Source organism: Rana temporaria, chromosome 13 (genome assembly GCF_905171775.1).
Source record: "Rana temporaria chromosome 13, aRanTem1.1, whole genome shotgun sequence".
NCBI lineage: Eukaryota > Metazoa > Chordata > Amphibia > Anura > Ranidae > Rana > Rana temporaria.
Genome location: NC_053501.1, coordinates 81,236,723 through 81,258,590, shown reverse-complemented (window position 1 = coordinate 81,258,590; position 21,868 = coordinate 81,236,723). Strand labels below are relative to the sequence as shown.

Sequence of the window (21,868 nt, the reverse complement as noted above, 5' to 3'; positions counted from 1 at the left end):
TATACAGTAAAGTTAGCCCAATTGTTTTACATAATGTGAAAGATGACATTACGCCGAGAATCGTGAACTTTATTCTAAGCAAATAAAATTGTGATTTTCATTTCATCCGGAATTATGCAGCTCTACTACAGGGCTGAAATAATTTGTGTCTTTCAAATCTGTCAGGAGCTCAGTGTTAGGTGCTTTTTATAGGACAATCTTTACAAAACCTACATAAACACAGAGTCAAACATTTGCTATTGGGTGCACATGTGAGGATTTCAAGGGCATTTTCGGGTTTCATAAAAAAAAAAAAAAAAGGGGGGGGGAGCCGTTTCTTTTTCAGGCAGTCACTTGAAGGGATTGGGAATGAGAGGGATGGTTCACAGTTTTGACTTATTTATCCTTATTATGTAAACCCCTTTCAATTTACAAATCTAGAGATTATTATTTCCTTGCACAATGCTGTGACAATTCTAAATAGACAGATCTCCAATAGTAACTATAGAAAAATGTGCTTAGGCAAAAGTGCGTATTACTGAGTAATAGATTTAGATCACCAAATTTAAAAAAATTAAATATTTTAATTTAAAATCACTTCCAGTGATAACAAACACTTCCATTATAAGTTCACATTAGACATACCTTTGTCTTTATCCACTCTTATTACTACAACGCACTCGTTCCTGCCAATGCGGATGAGTTTGTTTATGGATCGGATACGCCTCCTTGAGAGTTCACTAAGGAGGATCATGCCCTCTATGTTGTTATATTCCAAGAGACTGACATATGCCCCCATCTCAGCAATAGACCGAACATTAACCATGACCACATCATCTACTTCTGGGAACTTGTGCTGGTAGAATCGGCAACTTAAACCAGGCATCCTGCAAAATAAAACATATCATATACAGGATTGAGTGTTTCGAAAAGGTATTCAATACGGAGCTGATGGCAGATAATTTAGTACAAAAGATAGTTCGACCAATAGGCAGTCAAACCATTAAGATGTGTTAAAACTAGGTATTCAATTGTATTGAGGGATTGCTAGAGTGCTATGACTGAGAGGGTGCAATAAAGAGCTTTGAATGGTCTTTACACACATGCACTTTAGATGGGATAACAAGTAAAACTGCATATTTTGCTGCAAGAGAAAATATTTTAAATCTTAATTTTGTAAACGAGCGATAGATGCTGGCACCTGTAATATAGGAGGTTGCATCAAAGTTTTAAAGCCTAGTTTATAACATGCCAACAGATGGCAGCACGCCAAGGCAAAGGGAGCACCGACCTTCATATGTCAGTGTGCCAAAAAGACATGGTCCTGCATGCATCGGTATCGCCCTTTTAAATTTAATACCCAAATGGAATGCACTGGCCAATGCCTTATTTAATATGCTCTTAAAGCGAACCCATCTCTCCGTGTTTTACGTTATCCCAATTTATATCTTCTAGCAAGGTTTTTAGTTTAGGGAAGTTGACTCTTGGAATTCAGTGTCTTTGTATTTTCCTTGTTTTCACAATTTGTGCGATTTATACTGAAGCCAATTGACCTGTGAGCACCGTTTCCTAAATTGCCACATCCTTGATCAGGTCTGTAATGTTGGCAATCAGTAGATCTAGTAATGCTTTATTTCTAGTTGGTGCGTCTACCATCCGACCCATGAAATTGACCTGCAAGACATTTAGGTACACTGCAAGCCTTAGACAAATGCGTGGCTCCCTCCGCCCAGTCTGTCTGGATAAATAAAATGCCCCATGATAACACTTCCCATACTTGCTGCTCACCCAAATTGTGATACGAGGGGTCCGCCTCCCCCTCAGGTTACTCCCAGTATTTTCCCCTTAGCTTTACCCCTTTGGAGCTCTACCCATAAGGATTTCACTTCCTCCCTAGCTCCCTTAGTGATGCGATCTCTCAAAATTCACTTGAACTTTATTCTTGATATATAGGCATTCCCTTCCCCCTTTGTTACCCTCTCTATTCCTGCGATAAAAGGGTATACCCTTGAATGGTTGCCAACCAATCATGAGAGAGCTGTTGAACCAAGTCTCTGAAATTCCCACAAAATCCAAATCCTCCTCGTACAACAGTATCTCTAGTTCACCCATCTCGTCCGCCAGGCTCCTGGCATTGGTAAACATGCCACATAGTTTAGACCAGTCGCATATTATCCTCCTATTGGGTGATCAGAGATTGCAAATAGGACTTGTTACTCTACCTCTAGACTCCCCCCCCTCCCATCGCCTAGTTTAAAAACCCCTCTAACTTTTTGCCCATCTTTACTCCAAGCAGATCTGCACCCTCCTCACTTAGGCTGGATTCACACCTATGCAGTTTTAGTGTTTTTTGCAGATCTGCACTACAGTCCATTAACCATTGTTTCCCATGGGTCAGGTTCTGTAGTGCAAATTTGCAAAATGCATAGGTGTGAATCCAGCCTTAGGTGCAGTCCGTCCCTTCTATAGCACTGGTTACTGACTGAGAATTCGGCCCAGTCCTCCAGGAACCCACACCCCTCTTTACTATACCAGGCTTACCAGCTCCCTAGCCACTTGCTTACTTTCCTAATCTCCCTAGGTCTCTTGAACTTTGGTAGCTATGGAGGACTTCTGAGCAAAATGAAGGATCTTCTGAGAGAGTCAGTGAATTGGGTGTCTAGATCCGATTCCCACTTAGAGAGGACCGTGGGAACAAACCCATTCACCGGTCGAATCAAAGAGGTGTAGATTTTTGAGCGACTATGATGAGCCGGCTCTCCACAGTGACAAAATGTGTTCCAGTTCCGTGAGCTGACGTGATATGCCCAGGATCCGCAAACACCTGCGAAGGAAATTGCGCAGCTGAAGACATCCCAGTAGCAGAGGAACGTTAGTTCAACAGCCATGATAAACTGTGGTCAGTTTACAGAAGGATCAGACAAGTTTTGTTTAGGTGATACAGGGGGCCAAATTACACAGCACAAGCATCCAGCGCACTCTGATCGCTGTGTCCAATGACAGCTGATCACAATGTAAACAGAGTTGCCAGTTATCTGCTTTCCTTATGCACGGTCACAGCATGAGAAGAGCCGGTAACTGGCAATCATGACAGGGGACAGGTACACAGGTCATCAGTGCAGCCTATCAGTGAAGGAGAAAAATTACTTCCGAAATTTTATAAAGAGAAACAACTATTTTTCCCTTAGTGACATTTTTTTTGTTTGTTAGCAAAAAATAAAAGCCCAGTGGCGATTAAATACCACCAAAAGAAAAATGTGAAAAAATAAATAAATAAAAAAAAACTTTCATAGGGGTACAATATTGCATGGCCACGTAATGTTCCTTCAAAGTGCGATAGTGCTGAAAATTGGCCTGGTTAGGAAGGGGTACGAGTACCCAGTAAGTGGTTAAAGCAAATATTTACTTTCCCTTTAACTAGTTTGCTTTGCCAAAAGTGGCCCGAACAAACCATTTCCTACACCAACAGGTGTGCTGTATAAGCTTTATGTAGCCCAAGCTTGATCTGGCTGTGGGACGCAAACATCCGATACCGGGAACAAAATTTAATCTGGCTGAGCAGCGCTTCCTCCGATTAGCTGAGGTGGGCAGATGACGTCATGATCTCCTCTTTACCACAGCCATTCAGAGGAAGCTTTTTAATTTTCTGTGTTGGGTTGTTTGGGCCAGGTTTGTCCACACAAACTAGTTAAAATTTACAATTGGAGATAATCTTTAAAGCGGAGCTCCACCTCGGAACCCTCTCCCCTCCGGTGTCACATTTGACAGCTTTCAGGGGAGGGGGGGGGTGCAGATACATGTCTAAGACAGGTATTTGCACCCACTTCCGGGAGTCCTCTCTGCGAGTAGTGCGTCACTTCCCGCCCGTTGTGTTCTGGGAAACACTCGGCTCCCAGAACACAGCGGGACCAGTGAGGACGGCGCTGTGCGACTTGCGCCGTAGGGAATCGGGCAGTGAAGCCGAAACACTTCACTTCCCGGTTCCCTCACCGAGAATGGCAGTAGGGGCAGCAGAAAGACAAGTGATTTCTCGTCTTCTGCTGCAGACATCGCTGGACTCCAGGACAGGCGAGTGTCCATATATTAAAAGTCAGCAGCTGCAGTGGTTGTAGCTGCTCGCTTTTAATATTTTTTTTTTTAACAGCGGAGCTCCGCTTTAAGAATATAAAGACTAGAAGAAAGACTAGAAGATGACCGATTGTCATGCACAGCTGTTCCAGATTCTGGCCAAACACAGGTACATGTTAGCTAATGTGCATATGCATACGTAGGCATTTATATCTGTATTTGTGTACTGCAAACATGGAAAAAAAAAAATAAAAAAATTAAAAGTTTGCATAATGAATATTTCAGCCAACAGAAAAAGATTACATGCATGCACATCTAAATACCATTTGCATGTAAACATGCATAAATGCACAAAATTACGTGTCAACACAAGTATTTTCTCAGCTGGATTTTTCTGCCAGCTCTTGGCAGAAAGATACAATATACATAGCAGTATTCTAATATGCCTGTGTGAATGAGGCCTAGGGCCTGGTTCGCATCTGTGCATGTGCACGTCACAGTTACAAGAGCCCATTCATTTCAATGGCCTGCCTTACCAATAAGAAATTCAGAGAAAAATTGATGACTTTTTTTTTTTTTTTTTAAAGCTGATCTCCAGCTTTAGTTTGTTTAACCACTTGAATACATAGGCATTTTCAGCCCCTTCCTGCCCAGACCAATTTTCAGCGCTGTTACACTTTAAATGATAATTGCTCAGTCATGAAACACTGTACCCATTTGAAATTGATATTTTTTTCCCCACAAATGGAGCTTTCTTTTGGTGGCATCTGATCACCTCTGCGGTTTTTATTTTTTGCGCTATAAACAAAAAAAATATATATTTTTTTTTTACTTTTTGCTATAATAAATATCCCCCAAAAACTTTTTTCCACAGTTTAGGTCGATATGTATTCTACATTTTTTTTTTACAAAAAATATTGCAATAAGCGTATATCGATTGGTTTGCGCAAAAGTTATAGCGTCCACAAAATAGAGGATACATTTATTGCATTCTTTTTTTCTTTACTGGTTAGCTGCGGCGATCTGCGAATTTTTATTGTGACCGCGACAGACATCTGATACTTTTGACACCACATTTATACAGCGATTAGTGCTATAAAACTGCACCGATTACTGTGTAAATGTGACTGGCAGGGAACGGGTTAACACTAGGGGGTAATCAAGGGTTAAATATGTTCCCTAAAGTTTATTCTAACTGAAGGGGGCGGGGACTCACAAGGGGAGGAGACCGATCTGTGTTCCTCTGTACTGGGAACACACATCGGGTGCCGAGTAATTCGCCTTCGGCGGCACGCCCCCTAGAGGCTCGGAAAAAGAAAAACGTCATGACGTCGGCCCGGAGGAACAATGAGCTCCTGCCACCGTCATATTACAATCGTGCAGTAGGGAAGTGGTTAAATAGATTGTTCAGGCCAAGCTGGCCGAGTTAGAGATTGTTATATCCTCAGCCCAACATGTCTACCCAGCCAATAAGAGGAAGCTTTTATTCATTGATAAAATACAAAGCTTTCTGTAAATGGCCCGAGCACCGCTCAGACCGACCCTATTGTGTTCCGGATATGAGACAGGAAGGTCTCCTCTCGCACCTGGAACGCAGTGCTATATATTGTATGAAGCTACATATAGTTTATACAGCACATCCAGTAGCTGCACTGGTTAGTAAGGGAAATAGTTTGTACTCGAAACTAGTGTTGGAGATCAACTTTAAATCATGCCACATTGTGTGGTGGCATCACATGGTTTGGCGCATGCAAAAATGTGCTTGTTTGCCGATGTGTGGGAATGCCATTATGAATTAATAGCACCATCGCACATCTGCTAAAGAGTACTGCATTTAGCTGAAAAATCACGTGATCCAGACCTGCGGTAATGTGGACCTAGACCAGTGGTCATCAACCCTGTCCTCAAGGCCCACTAACAGGTCTGCTCAGTGATTGCAGTATTCTAGTCTGCATCTACCCAAGGTAATATATAAAACCTGGCCTGTTAGTGGGCCCTGAGGACAGGGTTGATGACCACTGACCTAGACTAAGGCTAGATTCATATTATTGCAATGCAGGAACGCAAGAAAAAAAAATGCCTCCAATGTTGCTCAATTACACACATTTATGAACATATGGCGTTGAGCGTAAATGCATTAAATTAGCCAGATAAAATTTTGGGAATTGGAAAGTTTATTTTTATTTTTTTATGTCTAAACCCTGCTGCGCTGGGCGGTTATTCTAGCGCAGTTCCAAACGACAAGACAATATGCTTTGCCTCCTGTGTGTCCAATTCACACTACTGTGTTGTAGTGGTAAGCAGGCACATTGGACAGATTAGTACATACACCACCTTTTTCAACGCAGTGTGAGGGCACCATGTACCAGCCAAGTGAACTTTATGAAACATCTGTCTCAATAAAGTTTCTTTTTTTTTTTTTTTTTTTTTTTACAAAGAGGGGGGGCGGTGCTGCACAGAGCAGCATTTCCCAGTGGCCTGGACCTTACACCGGTAACAGAATTTAGAGCACTGGCTGGTGTGAATGGACCTTTAGAGGCATAAAACAAAAAAATGCTGGACGCCTGTAAAAGCAGCGTTTTTAATGCCAATTGAAACGTTAAAGGAGAAGTCCAGCATAAGCTTGTTTTGTAGGAATGCAATTCGTTTTACACTCATGTGACCTGTTTTCAGTAGAGAGCGGGCTGAAGACTCTCTGCTGACGTCATGGATGTCAGTCCAGGCTCCACGTCATTGTGACAAAGTCTGGATCTGCCAAGTGCCTGGACAAACAACCTGCTCAGCCTCCCAGTGGACCCCTGAGCCGGCCGCCCCCTCCGCAGCCCAGCACTCCAATACGTGAGGAGGGGGAAGAGCAGAGAGATGTTGTCGACCTTTTTTAGGTGCTGATGCATGGGGGTTCCATTAGGGCCTCATGCACACTGGACATATTTGACGCTGCTTTTAGGGGCGTTTGGTGATTTTCTTTATCTGCATTTTAGTTGACGTGTACATACACATTTAGAGGTAGGGAAAAAAATGCCAGTGCATGCAGGAGCAGTGGTGTTTTGGCAGAAGAAGGAAAAACAAAAACAAAAAACATGGCGTGTAAATATAAGTTAACACATCCAAACACACGTTAATGCTAAGCCTGTTTAGTGCTTGAGCGTTACTTCATTTAAAAGGAAGTCCAGCCAGAGCTTGTTTGGCTGGACTTCTATGGGTCACATGAGTGCAATTTGTTTTGCACTCGTGCCCCGTTTTCAGTAGAGCGTTTTGCACTGAAGGTTTATTGAAATAAAAATGGTCATACAGAAAATGTCACTGGGGAAGCCCAAGAAGAGGGAAGACTATGGGCTTCGCCAGTGACGTAGCAAAGGGTACGTCAGAGGGGGCGGGGTCACGTGACGGGTGTCCCTGCCTCCTCTATATAAGTAATGTCACTCATTCCGCTGGGCTGTGTCCGGCGATGAGGAGGTCGGGGATGCTGCGCTCCGGATGGATCTTCTCAGCGCTGGATCGGAGAACACCCGGCCGTCGCAGGATCTTCTCATCGCGGGAGATCAGCCCTCGCAGGATCAGGACAACGCTGGAAGTCGGGAACGAGTGTTTTTTTTTGTTTTTTTTTTAATAAAGGACTTTATTCTTTGGTGTCAGTGTGTTTTTTTTACAATACTTTTCACTTCCTTCGTGAAATGGTAGAGGTACAGTGTACCCCATTACCATTTCACACAGGGGGGGGGGGTCAGGATCTGGGGGTCCCCTTTGTTAAAGGGGTCTTCCAGATTCTGATAAACCTCCCGCATACCCCCACAACCACCGGGCAAGGGTTGTGGGGATGAGACCCTTGTCCCCATCAACATGGGGACAAGGTGCTTTGGGGGGCACCCCAAAGCACCCTCCCAATGTTGAGGGCATGTGGCCTGGTGCGGTTCAGGAGAGGGGGGGGCCGCACTCTGTCCCCCCCTCTTTTCTGCGGCCGGCCAGGTCAACGTGCTCGGATAATGGGTCTGGTTATGGATATTACCGGGAACCGCACGTCATTTTTTTTTTTAATTGACGGCGGGGTTCCCCTGAATATCCATAAAAACCTACGTTAGATCTACCGGTAACGGTATTTCTACGAGCCTTCCAGGACGGCACACCAGAGAGATAAGGGCTCCTCCCACAGGAAACACAATCAATTGACAAGTTTGTTATAAGTTCCCACCCCTCCCCTTGCTCCTCAGTATTTAATAAAGTAATCTTGAACTGGTTCACAAGGGGCACCCCATCGGTACTTACCATTTAGCATATAGCTTACCTTTCTTCACATAGGGTGGGTAGTAGGCCTGCCGTCCTGGAAGGCTCGTAGAAATACCGTTACCGGTAGATCTAACGTAGGTTTTCTCCTACGCCTTCCAGGACGGCACACCAGAGAGGATATGAAAGGACCTCAGGCCTACCTCAGGGTGGGACCACAGCTTGGAGGACCTTCCGACCGAAAGCCAGGTCTTGCTGTGACAACAATTCTACACGGTAGTGTTTCAGGAAGGTGTGATGACTTGACCAGGTAGCCGCAGTACGGATCTGGTCCCAGGAGGCACCTGCTCTCTCCGCCCAAGATGTCGCCAGAGATCTGGTTGAATGAGCTTTGATATTAAGTGGAGCTGGTTCTCCTGCACACTGATAAGCCTCTGTAATAGCTTCTCTAATCCATTTTGAGACTGATGGCCTTGAGGCCTGTAATCCCTTCCTGACCCCACCATATAGGATTAGGAGATGGTTAGATTTCCTGAAACTTTTGGTTCTATCTAAATATATAAGAAGACATCTTCTTACATCCAAACAGTGGAACTTAAACTCCTTCTCGTTCTTTGGTTCTGAACAAAAGGACGGCAATATCATTTCTTGCGTCCTGTTGAGTAAGGATGCTACTTTAGGTAGGTATAAGGGATCTGCCCTAAGAGTGACCCTGTCTGGTTGCACCCTAAGAAAAGGCTCTTTCATAGACAGAGCTTGCAGATCTCCTACCCTCCTGGCTGTAGTAATAGCCAACAAAAAAGTTAATTTTAACGTAAGGAACCTAAGGGAAACTTTCTCTAAAGGTTCAAAAGGAGGCATAGATAATGACTCTAATACCCTAGTAAGGTCCCATGGTGGACATAAGCTTTTAAGGACGGGGGACATTCTCTCCCTAGCTAGTAAGAATCTCTTAACTAGGTCGTCCTTCGCTAATCTTTTATCCAGGTACACCGAGAGGGCCGCTACCTGTACTCGCAGGGTGCTAACCTTAAGCCCAGCGTCCGCTCCATCCTGGAGAAAATCCAGGATAACCGGAACCGACTGGGAAGACTTTTGTCTTTTTCTACTCCAGGTCTGGAAGGTTCTCCATATCTTTGAGTAGATCTTTCTAGTGACCGGCTTTCTACTTGTAAGGAGAGTCTCAATCACCTTTTCTGAACAACCTTTTTGTTTCAGAATCTGGCGCTCACTAACCAGGCTGTTAGCTGAAAGAACTCTGGTCTCGAGTGAAACACTGGACCTTGTCTGAGAAGATCTGTCCTGGCTGGGAGTCTCAGAGGCTCTGCTACTGACATGAACCTCAGGTTCGCAAACCATGTCCTCCTTGGCCACCATGGGGCAATAAGGAGGACCAGACCGGGGGACTTGCTGACTTTCTGGAGTACCCGCGGAATTAGCGCCAGGGGTGGGAAAGCGTAGGCCATTTTGAAATGCCAGTTCTGGGACAGCGCATCCAGGCCCTCTGAATCCCGTTCTACCGAGGCTGAGAAGTACCTGTTCACTTTCCTGTTCTTCCGGTTCGCGAACAGATCTATGTCTGGTTCGCCAAACTGAAGAACTAAAGCCTGAAAGACCTCGGGACTCAATTCCCATTCCCCCCGTCTTAATTGTTGGCGACTGAGGAAGTCCGCTTCTATGTTGTCTGTCCCCTTTATATGTATGGCTGAGATGGAGGTGACATGCTTCTCTGCCCAACCCAGGATTTTTATGGTTAGGTCTAATAGGGGACCGGATCTGGTACCGCCTTGGTGATTCAGGTAGGCCACTACTGTAGCGTTGTCTGAGCTCACCTGGACCTCCCTGTCTGTGACATCTTGTTGGAAGGCCTTCAGAGCTTCTCCTACTGCTCTGAGCTCCCTGGTATTGGAAGATTGATGAGCCAGGAGGTAGCACCATCTTCCTTGGGCTTTTTTCTTTCCCAAGTGGGCACCCCACCCCCATGTGCTGGCATCCGTAGTCAATTTTACCGGATCCCATTGTGCCCAAGGTCGACCTTCCCTTAGGTTTTGGTGACTGGTCCACCACTCTAGGGATGAGAGGACCTGAGGGGTGAGTACAATCTCCTGATCCAGGGATTCCTTCTTCTTGTCCCAAGAGGACAGAAAGAAAAAATGGAGCATCCTTGCATGTAATTGGGACCAGACTACCGCTGGTATGGATGCCGACATTAAGCCTAGCACTCTCATAACTGACCTCCTGGGAAGTCTGGGGAATCTCACCAGATTCTCTGCTCCTGACACTAATTTTTTTATTTTTTCCTCTGGCAGGAAAAGCGTCTGGAGCCTGGCGTCTATAGTGTAGCCCAGGAAATTTTTTACCTGTTCTGGTATGAGGGAGGATTTCTCTAAATTGATAATCCAGCCTAGGCTTTCTAAGAACTCCATCACCCTGTTGGTATCCCTCTGAACCTGTGACTCTGTCTGACCGGAGATCAGTAGATCGTCCAGGTATGGTATAAGGCATATTCCTTGAAGATGTAGGAATGCTACTGCCTCTGCCAGAATTTTTGTAAAGATTCTGGGGCTGGAGGTTAGGCCGAAGGGTAGTGCCCTGAACTGCCAATGAAAGATTTCCTCCCCTACCACCACCGCAAACCTCAAAAAGGCCTGATGGTCCACGTGAATTGGCACGTGAAAATAGGCGTCCTTCAGGTCTATGGTTGTCATGTAGGTTTCCTTCATGAGGTTCTTTCTTACTGAGTAAATACTCTCCATGGAGAATTTCTTTTGTTCTAAAAATCCGTTTAGTTTTTTTAGGTTTACTATCAGGCGGAATTTTCCTGATGGTTTTTGAACCAAAAACACGTGGGAATAGAACCCCCGGTATTGCTGTTCTACTGGCACTGGTGTTATTACTAGTTGCTCTACCAACTCCTGAACCCCCTCCAAGAGGGCCCTTCTTTTTAGGGTATCCTTGGGGAGCTGCGTGAGGGTGATCATAGGGGGGGGGAAGGTGACAAATTCCAGGCGGAACCCATCCCTTATAAGCTTGTGTATGTAGGGACTGTCTGAAATATTTTCCCACTGTTGTACAAACTGGGACAGCCTCCCCCCTACCTTGACCTTGGCGTCACTTGGTCTGTTTAGCCTCAGCCTTGGCGGAGGGAAAGAGTAAGTTATTCTTTTTGTTCCCTTTTCCATAAAACCAGCGCCTATTGGGTTCTCTTTTATATTTCTGCTTGTTTTGCCCCTGGGGGCCTCGAAAAGTCTTCTTAAACCCATCTTTCTTAGGTTTCATAGGGAATTTCTTTCCCTTTTCTGAAGACCTAGCTAGGACATCATCCAATCCTTGGCCAAACAGAAGTGAACCCTGGAAAGGGAGTCCACACAGTTTTCCCTTTGATGTGACATCCCCATCCCAGGCTTTAACCCAGATAGCTCGTCTGGACGAGTTAATCAAGGCCGCTGTTTTGGCTGAAGCTTTGGCAGTTTCCAAAGCGGCATCAGCCAAGTATGCGACAGCTTTTCCTATCAAAGATAGAGACCCCAAGATTTCCTCTGACTCTGTAAACTGGCCGAGGTGTTCTGCCAGTTTCTCTACCCATAGGTCTGCATTCCTGGCTACACAGGTCGCAGCTAATGCTGGGGCCATAGAAGCTGTGTTAGCCTCCCATGCTTTTCTCAGGAGTGATTCGGCCCTGCGATCCATTAGATCTTTAATACTGCCAGCATCTTCAAATGAGAGGTCTGACTGTTTAGTGACCTGAGACAGGGCCGCATCCAGTTTTGGAAGTTTAAAGAAAGCTTCCCCAACTGATTGGGTGAACGGGTACTTCCGTTTCCAGGTTTTCTGAGTGGTTAGTCTCCTTTCTGGATATTTCCATTCTTGTAGGATTATTTCTTTTAGAGATTGGTGGAGAGGGAAGACTCTATCCTGTATTTCACTGAGTCCCCTATACACCTTATCCTGTGCAGAGGTCGTTTTAGGAACCTCTGGAATCTCTTCAGTGGCATAGATTGCCTGAAGGAGACTGTCCACGTCCTCTGCTGAGAAGAGGAATCTTTTCAATTTTCCTTCTTCCTGAGACATGACTGAGTCTCTATCCTCCTCACCCTCTGAGCTATGTCTAGTGACCTGGCTCATGACCTCACTTTCCTCTTCCTCCAGATCATGAGAAAAGACCTGAGAGGATAGGAAAGGGGTACTGGGTCCTGCAACTAGCCTTCCCTGAGAAATCAAAGTCTCTCTAGGGGCCGGTTCCTCTGTGCTAGGGCCTGTGGCTGCTTGTGTAGCTGTCTCCCTGAGGGCTCTAACTGTGGCCAACATTTCAGACTGCATTGATAAGAGAAAATCTTTCATCATAGCAGCTGCCTCCTTCCCAGCCAACTGGTTAATACATTTGTGGCAGAAGGGCTTGGTATAGGATTTTGGGAGTTTATCTTTACAGTTTCCACATTTTTTAGAGGAACTACCACTAGCAGATGCTGAGGATTGAGCAGAGGCCCCCTGGGTTTCACCGGGAGATTCTGTTAGAGAGGGAACATAATCAAAAACAACCATGTTATTTCTTCCCACTTCAAAGCTGCAGGCTGTACTAGGGAGAAAAGAGAGAGAGAACGAGGAAGGCAGCCGTTACCAGTTGCATCCTGCGACTCAGGAACTCTCACTCTCCCCTTTTCTCCCTTTCCAGGAGGGACAGTACTCACCGACCCCCGATCTGGATTTGGTAGCCGCAGCGCTAGTCTTCCCTTCCTCTTCCATCATGAGGAGGTTGACTGGGTCCTTGGCTTGCCGGTACCTGTTCGCAGGGTTTATCCGCCGCCGACCCCACCGCTCCACGCTGCTCTCCACGCCGAGGCGTCACTTCCGGGTTGCTGTGTAGGGAACGCCCACTCTCCGGTGACGCGCTTCCTGTACCTCCGAACGAGGTCTGGAGCGCAATGCTCCTCTGCAAACCCCCCCAGGAAGAAGAGTTAGCAGCGTGGCGGATTTTTGTGCAGAGGGACGATGGCTTTTTCACCACAGCTCAGAGCGTCCATGCCTGTCTTTGTGGCGACCTGTGAGCGACCGAAGCCAACAGGTCAGTTCAGCTCTCCCCGGCCTCCCTGAACCTGCCTCAACAGGGGTACCCTTCGACTTCACCGTCTCCAGGTAATATAAAACAACAAACGTGCCGCTGTGTTCGGGAGAAACACAATCAAAATACTGAGGAGCAAGGGGAGGGGTGGGAACTTATAACAAACTTGTCAATTGATTGTGTTTCCTGTGGGAGGAGCCCTTATCTCTCTGGTGTGCCGTCCTGGAAGGCGTAGGAGAAATCTTCTTTTTCCCAGACATTTAAAATCAGGATCCGATTTTTTAGTGAAAATTTTGACATACGATTACATACGATTTTGTCACATACGATTCCATCCGATTTAACTGTCCGTTTATCGGATGGTAAAATCGTGGTGTGAACCTAGCCTAAGAAAGTCAACAGGGGCAGCTGTGTCGGATTTTGCATCATTGCACCCCATACTGCTTTTATGTTTTTCTCATGTGATCATTTTTATCCTTTTTTTTGTGTCATTTTCTGCATGACCATTTTTATTTCAATAAACCTTCAGTGTTTTTTATGACCTGCACCATTTGGAGCATTTTTTGTTTGTTTTTTTCATTTTTGGAGACCATACGGTTTTAGCCCATATCTACTCTTCAGCGGAACGACCACTGGCTCTTCACCCCATCAAAGTCATCTAGACTGTTCAACCTGCAAGATCCTGCCGCATTGATTCAGGTCCTTGAGACCACAAGCCCATCTGACCCACTGTTATATAACAGATGAGTCCACCTCACATGGTAAGAGTACCTCATCTTTCTTTTGTATGAAGTAACCTTGATCTCTTCACTCAACCGGCCATTCAACATCCAATGTTTACTTGGAAGCTCTCACATTGTGTGTTTATCACATATGGACTTTCACATTAGCACATTTAGGTGTCCGTTTAATAAACGGTGAAGTTTTTTCTCAGTTCAGTTCACGGCAGTTCTCAGGAGGAAAATTATCTCCTCTGCAGCCAGTTTAATAAACTGAGAACTTCAGTTCTCAGATGGTGAACAGAGGTGAAGTTTTTTCTCTGAAAACAGCCGAGATCTGTGTAAAACTGGGTGGACTGCCTATAATCTCGTGAGATATTGTGAGATTACAGTGCAGCCGAGTTCAAAAATTAAAACTAAAAAGTTTAAAAGAACATGTAATTAATGTTTTCAGACATGTGATAACACACACACACTAATATATATATATATATATATATATATATATATATATATATATATATATATATATATATATATATATATATATATATATATATACATACACACACACATATACATATATATATACATACATATATATATATATATTAGTGCTGTCAAGCGATTAAAATTTTTAATCGCGATTAATCGCAATAATGTCATAGTTAACTCACGATTAATCGCGCGATTAAGGAGGTTCACCCTTTAAAACATTTTTTTGTTTGTTTTCTTATAATATTAAATTGTGTTTTTTTATTTTTTTACATTTTGATCACTTTTATTGCTGTCACAAGGAATGTAAACATCCCTTGTGACAGCAATAGGTGGTGACAGGTACTCTTTATGGAGGGATCGGGGGTCTAAAAGACCTCCGAGCCCTCCTTTGCACTTCAAAGTATTCAGATCGCCGAAAACGGCGATTCTGAATACTGTGTACTTTTTTAAATCCGGCGCCATTGGCAGCCGAGAAACCCGGAAGTGACGTCATGACGCCGCTTCCGTGGTTTCAATGCGGAGACTGAATCAAAGCCGCTTACGGCTTAGTGTCAGTCTCCGCCTGGACACAGAAGGGCGCCGGATGGAGGATCGGGTCTCCCGGTGGGACGGGAGGCCCGGTCACAGCGGCGAAAGGCGGCGGGAGGGGGGGGGGGGGGATGTCCCCTCCCGCTCCTCCGGCATAACAACGAGCGGCTTTTAGCCGCATCGGTTGTTATGTTTGGATAGCCGATCGCCCGCTCTAAACAACGGTACTGGGATGATGCCTGCGGCTGCAGGCATCATCCCGGTATAACCCCCGAACGCCGCCTCGTTAATCGCGCGATAAAAAAATTGACAGCGTTAACGTGGGTTTGCGTTAACACCGTTAATAGCGCGTTTAATTGACAGCACTAATAAATATACATATATATATACACATACATACATACATACACACACACACACACACACACACACACGTTATATAGATACCGTGGGCCAGATCCACAAAAAAACTTACGCTGTTCTACGATGCGCCGTCGTATCTTTGTTTTGTATCCACAAAACAAGATACGCCTGAATGTGGGCTAGATCCGACTGACGTACATCTTAGTACGCCGTCGGATCCTAGGTACATATTTACGCTGGCCGCTAGGTGGCACTTCCGTTGATTTCCGCGTAGAGTATGCAAATTAGCTATATACGCCGATTCTCAAACGTAAGTCCGCTCCGGCGCATTTTTTTACGTCGTTTACGCAAGGCTTTTTTTCGGCGTAACGTTACCCCTGCCTCTATGAGGTGTACGCAATGTTAGGTATGGGCATCGGGACAGCGTCAAATTTTCCGTCGTTTGCGTAAATCGTTTGCGAATAGGGCTTTGCGTAAGTTACGTTCACGTCGATAGCATTGACTATTTGTGGCGTGATTTTGCACATGCGCACTGGGATACGACCATGGACCACGCATGCGCCATTCGTAAAAAGCGTCAATTAAGTGGGGTCATACCAGATTACCATACAACACGCCCACTCCAAGCCTGCTTTAATTATGCGGGCTTACGCCGGCAGATTTACGTTAAGTTCTTTGTGGATACCCTAGGAGCCACTCTGATTTACGGCGGCGTAGCGCATATGATATGCGCTACGCCCACCTAAATATACACCCGTTTTTGTGGATCTTGCTATGTATGTATGTATGTATGTATGTATGTATGTATGTATGTATGTATGTATGTATATATATACACACACACACACACACACACACGTGTATATTGTTGTTAATACTCATTTTTAACCCACTGGTGTTGAAATTAGGAAGAAATAAGCCTTCATCCTCTTATCACACCAGCTTCGCTCCCAGATTCTCCACCTCTGAACTGGTGAATCTGGAAGGGAGATATTTCAGGTGAAGAGCTGTGAAATCTTCAGATCACGGTTTATTAAACTGTCCGTTTGTGACAAAACATCCATGTGATGTGATGTGAAGTGGAGAATGTGTTCTCTGCTCCTTATCACAGTTTATTAAACCGGCAATGCTCTGTGATAAGCCGTGATCATCATGATCTCGGCTTATCACGGTTTATTAAACGTACACCTTAATGTGTTTCACCATTTATTACATTTATATTGATTCTATTCTCTGTCGTTACTTTATCAGTTTACCACTCCTGATTATATAGCGCTGCACTATTTATTTTAAAAAGGATGTGAACCTGAAACATAGGATGTACAGGAACAGGCACCGTTTAGCTTGAGTTCCTGCATCGCACAAGTGTGAAGAGAGTCACATATACAGATCTATGTGAACCTGGCCTACAATGTGCAAACATGGAGATCGCTGATATCCAGAGAACATGGGATGTGCAGTCCTCGCATTGCCCAGTGTGATCACTGACTGAATGGATCATCACATCCAGCATAAGGCAATATAGTTCCCACCACAGGCCGAATGCACTCCTCTTCCAAGGTGGCTCATCTCACACATGAGCCTATAGACTGATGAAACAAACAAGACAAGGACCAGTCCGCTTGACCACATAAGAAAACCCATACTCACTTGTTTCCGCTCCCGTGGCTGCTAAGATAAAGTAACCGGGCCGCACGACACTTCCTTCGGCACACGCCGCACTATTTCATCAGCATGCGTTCCGGCAGGAAATTACTGCGCATGCGGCATCACAAAGCGGAACCATAGAAAATACAGAAAGATAGCGCGCCCACCTCCCATACGACCTAGTTGGCCATCTTTGTCTCTGGCATGTAGATTGCCCAATCAAGCTTAGCGGGTGGGGCCATTCAAATAACTGTAGCTAGAAACCGCAGGTGTATAGCCCAGGCAAAGCCCCAATTGTCCAGAGTAATTTATTCGTCTAGTCAGAAATGTAATGAAAAATCCAAAGTGAGCAACTCGTCGAAATCTCGAGAGGGCTTAAAGTAACCGGAAGTGAAACGACTGGACGAATTAGCTATTTTGACAGAACACAGGTGTCTTATCGTTATGCTGTAGTTGGAGCATGCGCAGTTAACACGCCGCGCGCTCTATCAGATGGGGGACTCATCATGATAGAACAGCGCTGCCCGCGCTCAAATACAGCAAGGGGCGCATGTATTATGCTTATTCAGTAAGCGCGGCCTCTATAATCATATCCGCCCCTTTGGTAAAACCATCCGCCCCTTGCTGTATTGAGTGAGCGCGGCCAGCCCTGTTCTATCTTGATGGGCCCCCCATCTGATAGAGCGAGCGGCGTGTTAACTGCGCATGCTCCAACTACAGCTGATGGAACAGATGTTCATTGTCGGAGATGTCCGTGATCTCAGGCCGGGCCCTATCTGATGGGGGACCCATATTGTTAGAACAGGCGTTAGAACACCGGAAACTAGTTCTCATGAATCGCTGCTTGCGAGGGATTGGGCGACATCATGTGATTGGTTACGAAGCCCCGCCCTTGCTGCTAATGTCACATGACCGCAGTGCTTCTCCCTGATCGCAGCAGTTTAGTGACAGCGGAAGAACTGAGACTGTGAGGAAAGATGTCGGGCAAGGACAGGATCGAGGTGTTCCCTTCTCGGATGTATGTATGAGCTTATCGGGGGAGGACGTGTATGCCGGTGTAGTGTCGTGTTCTTCATGTTATGTGTTCACAGTACCATCTGGTTTCATCTTAGTGCAGCCGCCAGAGCTGAGCATTTCATTGACCACCAGAGTGCAATCTTAATGCATTTGGCCTTTTATTTTTTTAAATCTTTGTTATTATTACTGAACATAATTATTGTATAAGACACAAATCATTGCACATGTCTTATTCATTTATTCTATATTTTAACAGATTGTATGATTATTACCATATTTACATTGTAATGATTTTTTTATATTACACAAACTTTATGGAAGAGGGGGGGGGGTCACCAAGATGGCTGCAGCTGTCCTCCATCGGCTCTAAGGTAGGGTGACCAGACATCCCCAGTTTCAGGGGACAGTCCCCTGATTGAGGACACTGTCCCCGGACCAAGTCTGTCCCTGGTTTTGTCCCCAGATTGGATTTAATAGGGGGCAGGGGCAATTTCAAAGACAGTCAGTGCAAAATTAAAATACAAAAATTTGAATTACACACCCCCGCTCCGCCGTGCCTACTAGCATATGGGGGTTGTTTTTTTCCCATTATCTGTGCCCCTTTCTGATGATCATGTGCTGGTCGGAGTGGAGGGAAGATTTCTTCAGCTTCGCTCGCATGTTCTTTTTGCCTTGGCTCAAATCCTGGCGAGCCACCTGCCGATCTCCTTGCCTTCCCTGGCGGAGGGATCTTCCTCCGCTCCCTATCCAGTAGTAGCCGGGGCCTGAAGAGTAAAACTTGAAAGGTTGTGAGGCGGGCAGCGACGGGCAGAGAGTCGCTGATTGTTGCCATTACTAGTAAAGAAAGAATATGTCCCCGGATTTCATTTAAAAAATCTGGTCACCCTACTCCTAAGGTGAAGTATCGAATGATCACATGACTGATGAGTGTTTCGTTATCGGTCTTCAGTGAGCAGACTTCGTCACCAGCTCTCTGCTCTCCCCCCTCATTGCAGTGCCAGTGTTCTATTGAGGAGTGTGCGCGCCACCCCCCCCCCCCCCCCCAATAGAAAAATTAGCACTCCAGCTGATATGTTGATCAGCTGGCTTGACATCAACACAGCGCATGTGCACATCGTTGGAGACATTGTCCGACGCTCTGCAAACAGGGGTGGGAGAACGTAATTGTCAGATTCTGCCTCGCTGCGGTGGGTTTTGGCTGTATTGAACGGCAGGTTTTCTATCTGTTGCATGGCAGGTTCAATGTGATAAATGGCGTGTTTTGGCTGTGTCTAAGGGTGGGTTAAAACACACACAAAACCAACCCTTCAGAACACCAGCAACCCGCCCCACAACAGCGAGGCAGAATCTGACAATTATATTCTCCCTTGGCACTTAATAGATGGTCGTATACTGCCTCCGACGATCTGCGCATGCGCTGAGTTGATGTCACTCCAGCTGATCAACATATCAGCTAGAATGCCGTTGGGTACTGCGCATGGTCATACCCATCGGAGGCATTTTTTGATAGGGGGGGGGGGGGGGCTTTCTCGATAGAACATTGGGCTGTGGAGGAGGGGGTGGCTGGCTCAGGCTCTCGGCTAAGCCAGCGGCTGGTCAGGCATCTAGGTTCACAGGCACACAAAAATGCCAGGATTGGACACGGGCTTAAGAACAGTGTGCATGAGATTGATTACACTTACCAGGTAACTTTTTTATGTTTAATGAAGAAGGTAGGTATATATATATATATGGAATGGGTTAATACTGCGCTGGTCTAAATAAGTGAAATAAATTTGATTTAAATTATAACACAAAATTAATGAAAATAAATGACAAATAATTGCTGCTGCAGCCAAAATGTTAGACGTACATTAAAGGCAATATATAGAAAAAAGCTGCGCTGCATAAGTGATGAAGCCAAAAAAATATTCAATACCTATTATGATACTAATCACATCAAAGGCTAACATAAGTGATTAATGATCAAAATCAACTTATAAAAAGTGACATGTGCATGCAATAATTGATTCAAAGTGCAATCCGCATGAATATAGTCCCAAGAAAAAATTCAGAAATATCCAAATTCGTGCAAACTTCAAATGCCAGAAAAAGAAAGTGCTGAAAGTGTCCTCAGGGAAATCGTGTCCAAGTAGCAGGAAAAGATGAAAGCCACCACCTCTTATCTATATCCTGCTTACCAGAAAGACTGGATCCCTATACAGAGATCAAATACACATATGGCTCCTCAGCCCAGATGGTAATCGGTCACTCCAGCAAGCAGAAAAATCTTCTGGTCTCAGGACACAATATTGCTTTCCTCTACCTCCACAATACCGCTCTCAACGAATCACCATGAAGACATTAATTCCCAAGGAAAGAAGAATCGACATAGGGCAGTATTGCTAGCATAAGTGTTTAATAAAAAAATCAGTCTCACTTACATTCAGTAGAAAAATAGTAGGCGTTTAGTATATAATAAGCCGGCCGGCTCTCTTGTACCGCTCGCTCCTTCGGAAGGAGCGAGCGGTACAAGAGAGCCGGCCGGCTTATTATATACTAAACGCCTACTATTTTTCTACTGAATGTAAGTGAGACTGATTTTTTTATTAAACACTTATGCTAGCAATACTGCCCTATGTCGATTCTTCTTTCCTTGGGAATTAATGTCTTCATGGTGATTCGTTGAGAGCGGTATTGTGGAGGTAGAGGAAAGCAATATTGTGTCCTGAGACCAGAAGATTTTTCTGCTTGCTGGAGTGACCGATTACCATCTGGGCTGAGGAGCCATATGTGTATTTGATCTCTGTATAGGGATCCAGTCTTTCTGGTAAGCAGGATATAGATAAGAGGTGGTGGCTTTCATCTTTTCCTGCTACTTGGACACGATTTCCCTGAGGACACTTTCAGCACTTTCTTTTTCTGGCATTTGAAGTTTGCACGAATTTGGATATTTCTGAATTTTTTCTTGGGACTATATTCATGCGGATTGCACTTTGAATCAATTATTGCATGCACATGTCACTTTTTATAAGTTGATTTTGATCATTAATCACTTATGTTAGCCTTTGATGTGATTAGTATCATAATAGGTATTGAATATTTTTTTGGCTTCATCACTTATGCAGCGCAGCTTTTTTCTATATATATATATATATATATATATATATATATATATATATATATATATATATATATATATATATATATATATATATATATATATATATATATATATATATATATATATATATATATATATTTTTTTTTTAAAGATCCGAATGCAGCCCATTGCAATTAATGGGCCTGTATACGCAAACACACATCACACTTCAATCAGTAAAAACATGGTAATATGCACATAAATCACATGTGCCCTATATTTAGCATTGTTGGATTTAGAAGCATTTTTACCTGCATAAGCAGATCATACTCATCGTTTTTTGGCAAGCAACCTACTGCCAAGAAGTTCTGACATTCATACATCAATATCACGTGCATGAAATACTCAGCCTCCACCTCGCCCCCTTTTTTCTTTTTTTTTTCCTCCACAAACTGTTTAATGTATACAGCACACAGTTTATAGTGACAACACGCAGACTGCCAAAGTACAGTTCACTAGCTGCTCCGGGAATTTGTACCTTTCACATCTCTTTATTTGTCTTGCAAACAACTAAAGAGAGGGGGCTTCTCTGTTTGTTTTAAGTTCCCTTAGAATTCAAAGGGTGGGAATTAACTGGTATTAATCGCATGCTCAAACAGAAAAAAAACTGGGCATTGCACTTCATCC

At 44.5% G+C, this 21,868-nt stretch overlaps 2 protein-coding genes across 2 annotated transcripts in view; one reads left to right on the top strand and one right to left on the bottom strand.

Moving 5' to 3' along the window:
• EIF2S1 (eukaryotic translation initiation factor 2 subunit alpha) overlaps positions 1-17,439 on the bottom strand; it is a 63,842-nt gene extending 46,403 nt beyond the window's left edge. The window contains exons 1-2 of the mRNA XM_040333912.1: positions 17,086-17,439; positions 625-866 (exon numbers count right to left, since the gene is read on the bottom strand). Coding sequence (XP_040189846.1) covers positions 625-865 — 241 coding nt within the window. The 5' untranslated portion in view covers position 866; positions 17,086-17,439. The remainder of the gene's footprint in view (positions 1-624; positions 867-17,085) is intronic.
• A 323-nt stretch (positions 17,440-17,762) lies between these two features.
• Positions 17,763-21,868, top strand: part of ATP6V1D (ATPase H+ transporting V1 subunit D) — a 69,150-nt gene continuing 65,044 nt past the window's right edge. The window contains exon 1 of the mRNA XM_040333913.1: positions 17,763-18,100. Coding sequence (XP_040189847.1) covers positions 18,060-18,100 — 41 coding nt within the window. The 5' untranslated portion in view covers positions 17,763-18,059. The remainder of the gene's footprint in view (positions 18,101-21,868) is intronic.